Source organism: Bidens hawaiensis, unplaced genomic scaffold, assembly GCF_021521415.1.
Source record: "Bidens hawaiensis isolate Kalapana, Puna unplaced genomic scaffold, B.hawaiensis_p1.1 tig00020890_1, whole genome shotgun sequence".
In the NCBI taxonomy this organism is placed as follows: domain Eukaryota; kingdom Viridiplantae; phylum Streptophyta; class Magnoliopsida; order Asterales; family Asteraceae; genus Bidens; species Bidens hawaiensis.
The window spans coordinates 80,238-88,237 of NW_027493216.1; the positions used below are offsets into that span (position 1 = coordinate 80,238).

General features: G+C 37.1%; 1 protein-coding gene across 1 annotated transcript; it reads right to left on the reverse strand.

Moving 5' to 3' along the window:
• Positions 1-693: 693 nt before the first annotated feature.
• Positions 694-4,581, reverse strand: LOC143561966 (RNA-dependent RNA polymerase 6-like). The gene is made up of 2 exons (XM_077049908.1): positions 1,842-4,581; positions 694-1,572 (listed from the first exon to the last, which is right to left on the reverse strand). The coding sequence occupies exons 1-2, from the start codon at positions 4,563-4,565 to the stop codon at positions 694-696; spliced, it is 3,603 nt and encodes a 1,200-aa protein (XP_076906023.1). The 5' UTR covers positions 4,566-4,581.
• Positions 4,582-8,000: the final 3,419 nt, after the last annotated feature.

Sequence of the window (8,000 nt, forward strand, 5' to 3'; positions counted from 1 at the left end):
AACTATGAACGTATGGTTATTATTATTATTATTATTATTATTATTATTATTATTATTATCAATGTAACGGTGCATATGATGCTATTGTAGTGTTTTCATTTGCAAATGTCAGCTCCATTTGTGTCTTGTGATGTTTTATTCATAACTTAGTAGGCGAATACCACTCCAATTTTGTTTTTTGGTTATAATTTTAACCATAGTTGAGTTAGCAAGTACGTGTCGCGTTAATGGACGAGGGTGGCCTAAAGTGGTTTTATAATAAACTCTGATGTAAATAATATTTTAACCGTAACTTTTTATTTACCACAACCTCTTAGGAAGTTAAGATGGTGTAACCCAAACAAGTTATACATAACTCATCTATCTAGACGAGTCGAACAAACTCCGATGAGTGTGACAAATACATAATTTATAACATTTTTAGTGACATACGATCCTACAGAAAAGATGTAGGATCAACAAACTTCAAAAACTTGAAGCCTAGTTTGATAACAGGAAAAATAAATATATATATTCAAAGTCAAAAAGGCATTCAAATAATTGTTCAAATAAAAGTACCATCTGTATCATACCACTTCTATTCATAAAGCATATGATATCTATTTCATAAGAGACCCTACAAAAATGGCAGAGTGGTCCTGCTGCAACAAACTTCAAAAACAACCCCCCCCCCCCCACCCACAACCGAGCTGGTCAAATCCGGTCAGCAATATAACGCCCAAGCGTATCGATCGGTTTATCAGAATTCCCGAGCCCCACTCCCCTACGCTTGATCTTAATCCTGGCAAGATAATCCGCCGCAATCCAAGCAAAACTTAAATTTACCATTTCGCCCTCCTGATCAGGCTCTTGCAACTTCAAAGCTTTCTTCACCCAAACCGGATGATACGCAACTTGATACCATGCGGATGCTTTTTTCTCATAAATCACATTTCTTTCCTCTTCAGACGCATGGTCAAACTCAGCACCGAGGTGGTCAAACACCTTCCGGAAATCCTTCCGTAAAGCACTATAAGCATGCTTGATTTTATCCTTCATTTCGCCTTGTTTCTTGCTACTGTGCTTTGGCATCGACCAAATATGACCTGTTACAATTTCTTCTTCACGGGCCACTTTGTACTGCCCGAGAAGCCCGTTTAGCTGTCGGTCATATGATAGCTTACATCCCCACGCGTCATCTAGAAAACTTTCTGAGTCAGCAACCTCGAGATCTTTATCATACGGTATACTCGAAGGGAGGATTTCCTGCTCGGGGGGACCTGGTGTTACGTCAGTGTCATGGAAGTTTTTAATCTGACGGTATAACTTCCCGATAATTTTTTCAGATTTGTAGCTTTGGAATTCTTCTTTACCCATGAAATCAGGGTACAGTTTTGGCCTGAGCTCATGTGGCATGCTGACTACTTTACCGGTTTTTGGGAAATCGACAGCTGTCGCTGCTAGTTCAGCTAACGTTATGCAATTTTTATCAAGGGCCCCGTAATCACTTAAGTCAGCATGAACAACATGAGCGTTGCAAATTGTCCCTAGACTGTCGTTGACCATGTTCTTTGCGAAGAACCCAATTATTTCCTGTTGGAAATAATAAATTAATAAATTAGAATTAGACTTGTAAAGTAAAACAAAACCTAACTTTTATTTTAGCTTCAAAATTGGATGAGCAAAACTGAAGTCAGTCAGGTCAACAGTTAACCACAGAACATAATTTGAAGAAAAATGACCATTTTGCCCTTAAAATATGCCCTCCATACCCAATTCAGCTTATTGAATACTATGCAGCTAGAAAGAGTAAAATAATAATAATAATAATAATAATAATAATAATAATAATAATAAATTACCTTCTGTGTAACTCCACGTGGTACTTCTTTAGCTTGAGCAGCAGTATACTTCATCGGGGGCCAACTCCTTTTACTCGGCGGTATAAGATTTTCATCCCATGTAACAAAATACAAGTCGCCATCAAGGTCGCTTCCGGAAGCTTCATCTGTGTGGGGCCGGTCCCCCTTTTGAGGAAATATCAAACAATCAAACAAATGTTCTAAACCCGGAACATTAACCGCTTTCAAAACCCGAACATCACCCGGATGAAGACATGGGTTCTTTGCAATTATCACATCACCCTCGATAACCGTCAAATTCCTGGTCGTTTCACTAAACCTCGACCCATGTTTCGCAAAACAATTCTCAACCGACGGGTTCGATACTTGAATAAAACACTGACCCTGTTCAAGAACCGCCAGCTCATCAAAACAACCCATCAACCACCTCCCATCATTCACAAAAATTCTCGATTTTTCCCGTAAATCTTCAAGTTGTGCGACGCGTATGCTACTCAGCATACCTCGCAAATGCGGTTCGGTTCTCGGGTCAAAACCCGAACCCAACATGATTGAAACCGTGTTCCCGCTTTCAGCACACGAAGCGTTAATTACATCAAACGCCACTTCGGTGTTCTCAAGCATTAAATTCAACTTTGTAACCATTTTCATCTGCATGTCCCAAAAGACTTCATCTTTAACGTCTAACGCCGAGAGCAAGGTTATGATCTGCCTGTTTAAGAACCCAGGTTGTAAGCGGGTCCAAGAACATATCTCAAGAATCGAATGATCCGAATCAAATTTGTCCATGCTTTCCCTCAAAGCAAGTTTGACGCTTCCGCCTTTCATCTGGGGCCAGCAAGCCACAACACCCTTACAACCCGCGTACCGAATCTGATACGCGCACGGTTGATTATCGGTTAATTGCAGTTTTTCAGCAACTTCAAGTGCTAATCCCGGTGAAATTTTACCAATTCCATCGGAGAAGGTATACCCGTTTCGCTTGACATCATCAAGCTTCATTACCACTTCATGTCGTGGGACCTCAACCGTCGCGTATGTTGATGAAAAGCACTGGCCCATTCGAGCTGCGCATTTTGCGACGTTCTTGTAATCGAATCTTCCCATCCATGTTCTTATACTTCCACACGAAATCTTTTCATTTTCAGCAAAAAACCACGCGGACCGATCGCGAAGTTGGTTTGCCGAAAAAGCCAAAAAACAATATCGTCGGCCAGACAGATGAAACCCGTTAGTTAGAATATCTTTTATGCGCCTGAACATTGTTGTGTTTTGTGGACTAACAATTGCTGTGATGTCTCTAACGATCGGGGCGGGGTAAAAGTTAAGAACATTATTGTTTAATGTTCGCATGCCTTCATCCATGAAGGTGACCCGTAAAAACCGATCGGATACGTCTCGGTAGTGGCGAAGAACACGGTTTGACAATTCAACTTCGGGTGGCAACGAGTAAGCTTTAGTTGGAGTGATGAGTAATCTTCTAACTCCAATGACATCGTTCTGCTCCGATTGTTTTTCAATTAGCTTCGGAGTCTTTAACAGCCATTCTTGAACGATTTTCAACCGTTTAAACCCGTCGTACAACGGGTGTCGGTAAGAACATATGTGCTGTAAAGCAGCCATGTTGACTTCCTCATGCTCACTTCTTAGCAAGTCAAAGACCTTTTCGGTGAACTGATGCTGATTTATGATGCATCTGTGTAAGACCGAATTGACCAAGAACATGACTTGAAAAGAGATGTCAGGCTTGTAATGAATCGAAAAAAATGGGTCGGGTAAGGCGAACCCAAACTCAGGCTCGTTTTGTGATCTGAGTTTCGTGTTACGTCGTTCGATGTGCACTCGTTGATCTTTAAGAAAGTCTAGAGCTTTCTTTACTTTCGACCCATCACGAATCCGGATCTTGACCCGGTAAGTATTGCACCTCCCTATCGCGCCACTTGGAGTGAAATCAGTGGTTCGGATCCATGGGTCGTCGTCGTCCAACATCTCAAACGGGTACGTGTTAACAATGTCATCATCAGCGGTTCGATAAGATATTAACGGACATGAACCCAACTGAAAAACCAAAACCATACACGACTCCGAGTAGTCCGTGTATTCTTTAATATCGTTGATGTCCCGCACCAAAAACTCAAGTTTATAATTACACTTTATAACCGCGTGATGTTTTGTGTCTTTGATCGAAAAGGCGGTATCTTTGGTGAAAAGAAACTTGCAGCTGCGGTCAAAGGGGTCAATAAGAAAGTCAACACCGGAATCAGGCCCGCACCAACCGACAGCAAGGTCATCCCGACTGGTCATCAGCCCGACATCAACAAGCACGTTTGATAACTTAAAGGGTGATGTCTTTCTTCTTCTTTGGTTCATTCTGTAAGGGTTTTCCGGGCCTAAATTAACTTTTAAGACGTTGTTGTTAAGCACGAGCTGCCTTCTTCCGGAAGCTTCTAACACCGAGAGGGCGGAAGCAGGGTCTACAAAATGCACAAAGGCGTGCGGTTCGACCTTGGCGTAGACGTTGTCTATGGTGACCTGGTCGAGGCTGGCAGCGAAATCGGGGTATGTCTCGGGTGGGGTGGAAGACTTCTTTAACCTGCATCTCCAGATTTGGCCGGAGGTTTCTTCAAGATACTCCAAAAGCATCTTTGCAGTGACTTCATTACCAAACCCACCCACACCGACTTGGGTGACAATCAACTCTCTGTCGTTTCTTTCCGAGTCCATTTTCGTCAAGTCAAGATTTCAAACCTGTAAATGATTAACACCAAACCCACAATACAATTATTAACAAGAAAAAGAGGTTGCAATTTGCAGAATGATAAAAACAATAACAATAAATATATCCCTAAATAATAATAACATAACTTATACAACATTTATGGAACATGTTGATTAATAATATGCCCAAATTCCAAAACCCCTCTTTGTGTGTTAATGAGCAACATTCAGTTAGGAATCAAAGTAAACAAACAAACAAACAATCAAGAACTATATAATTTGAATAATTTGGGGATTTATGATTATTAACCTTTAGTGAGTGAGTGAAATGAAGAAGAAAGAAACCCTAATTGAATGATTAATGTAAAGCGATTGAGATAAAAGAAACATGATGATCGTACGTACGTGATAAAGACCAGACCAGACCAGACCAGACCAGACCTTTGAAATGAATCTTTTGCTTGCTGTCTTCTTCTGCTATAAAGGGTTTTGGGGAAAAACTCTTTGGAGATTTGTTTATATTTTCAAATGAAGTAAATTCCATATATAAAACCATTTTTTATGTTTTTAGAGCCGGCTCTAAAGGAGGGTTGGGTGGTTGACGGATCTCAGCCCGATACTCCGATAAACCCGGATTTAATATATATATATATACTAGTTTTTATCCCTCGTATTACGGAGACTGTTTTACATTATTTGTTTTTAATATTTATATACTTTTTTAGAGTTTAATTTTATTTATTATAAAGAAATTCATAATATACTTAGAGTTTAATGATAAAAGGGTTTTACAAATAACTAAGATGTTATAAACCGATTTAAAAGTTATCTGGATTGGGTGAGATCCAAGACCCACTTATTTTTTGGTTTATTCTTTATTTAAAAAAATCATATAATAATTTTATCTGGTTCTAATATTTATTTATTTTTTGAATTTATATTTTTTTATTGTATGAAAGTTAATAATATACTTATGGTTTGATGATAAATTGTTTCACATATAAATGAGATGTTATAACCCGTTTTAAAAGCTATATGATTTTGATGAGACCCAAGACCCGTTTATTTTATTTACTATAAAATTGGTTTTTAATTATAAATAATATTTATGAAAGTTAATAATATACTTATGGTTTGATGAGACCCAAGACCCATTTATTTTTTTACTATAAAATTGGTTTTTTTAATTTAAATAATATATATATCTTTTTCAAAATAAATAAGATATTAATTTTTGGTATATTCTATTTTATAGGATTTTTGCATCAATAATTTGATGAAAATAATTTTAATTTAATGAGATTTTATAACCCGTTTAAGGAAGTTCTGGGTTTGGTAAAACCCATACACATGAATTCATGTCAAAAGCATGAGAAGCCTCCATTTAAAAATTAAGCAAATCTAGTGACTCCTAAAAAAGGGGGAGCGACCACATCGCGACACATATGATTTTTATGTTTTCGTTTATATATATTATAGATATATATATATATGGGTGGGTTAACGTACAATAATAGCTTATCGTACATTACGTACGCGAGAACCTGCACCACCCGATCCTAATTGCAATTACACTACGCGGTGGCATAATTTTAATTAACCTAAAAATACTTAACGCATACCCGTCAAAGTCCACCGTCGCGACCATCGTCTACTGCCATGAGCACCACCATCGTCCATCACCACCATCGATCGTTGGTCATAGGTCAGTTAAGCAATTTCCAATTGAAAATGAAATTGTTGATGAGCCTAATTGATCAATTAACCTTGAAATTGATCAAATTAATCATAAATTTAGAAGTTTAGAAGTTCTGATAAAGTTTAGAAGTTCTAAGAAGTTCTGGGTGTTCAGAACTTCTAAAACTAACAAAAAAAACCTGTAAACATGAAATTGAATACTGAAATCACTTCATATAATCTCATAATCATCAAACAATTGTCAATCAACCGTTAATTTGATCATTGATTCGATCATATGAACAAAATATAGAGCGTCTGCAACTGGGTTTCTCCAAAACTCAAAATTGATTATTTGAAACTTCAAATTGATGATTAATTGGACCAATTTCAAAGTTTAATTGATCAATTAGTTCAACAATTTCAATTTCAATTGGGCAATTTTATTAACTGACATGCGAGCAACGATTGATGGTTGTGTCGGAAGAAGATGGTGGTCGCGAAGGTGGATGGTGGACGGAATCGCTGAACGGCGATGGTGAAGGTGGACGGAATCAGAAGAGGTTGAGGGAGGCCGGCTCGCATAATTGTGATTTTAGGATTAGGATTGTTATTGAAGATGGACGTTCCAGATGGTCGCGTACCTATTGTACGATAAAGGATTTGCGTATTCTATCCTTTATATATATATATATATATATATATATATATGAGAGGGATATTTTGAGAACTTGATGAGTTGTAAGAACTTAATTCTGGACCACACATTTAATTAAATGATATGAAATATGCAGCTGAGATTAAATGTAATTAAAAAATGAATCAGGAGAGAGAATAAGTATTTTTGATAATTACACAAGTTTAAATGTTAGTTACACATGTGTAATAAGTCAATTCGGTGTGTAAAAAATTGCGGTAATTTTTTGTACATTACTTACACTTACGTATTACACATGTGTAAAAAAATTTTTAAAAAAAATTGTTACGTTGAGTTCTTTCGAGTTCTTAAAGCTCAAAGCGGTTCTCAAAAGAAATCAATCATATATATATATATATATATATATATATATATATAAGGGTTCAAATAAAAAGAAGATGTTTCCTAAGAATGGTAAGAATCAATAGAATTTTGACATTTGGCATTAAAACCTATGGTGAAAGAATAATTATAGGAAACTATGTCGGAACCGTCATGAGATTTTCACCTCATACGGCTCCTCGTTCAATTCTTTCGAAGCTATTGGATCATTTTCCGCGTTCGAGAATCCCCTCCCTTCTTCCACTCCGTCCCGAAGAGTAACTAGGACCAATTTAGTCACGTTTTCATGTTCCAATTGAACACTTTCCGTTTTTGAGTATTCTCAAAGGAGAAGATTATTCTCTTTACCAAACATATGCGGATCCAATCACGATCTTATAATAAGAACAAGAGATCTTTCTCGATCAATCCCCTTGCCCCTCATTCTTCGAGAATCAGAAAGATCCTTTTCAAGTTTGAATTTGTTCATTTGGAATCTTGTTATAATGGTAAAAGAGTAATTATAGGAAACTATGACGATTTTTGGTAATTTTAAATCTCAACCATTGATAACATGATCCAATGGGTGTGATTTATTCCTTGTCTTCCTAGAAAACTACTTCTTTTTAGTATAACTCTCCCATATATATATATATATATATGCAAAAGATCCAATGCAATAATACTTTAACATATAATAGGTACGCGAATCCTTTTTTCACGAATCGATCCATGAAATCACATCC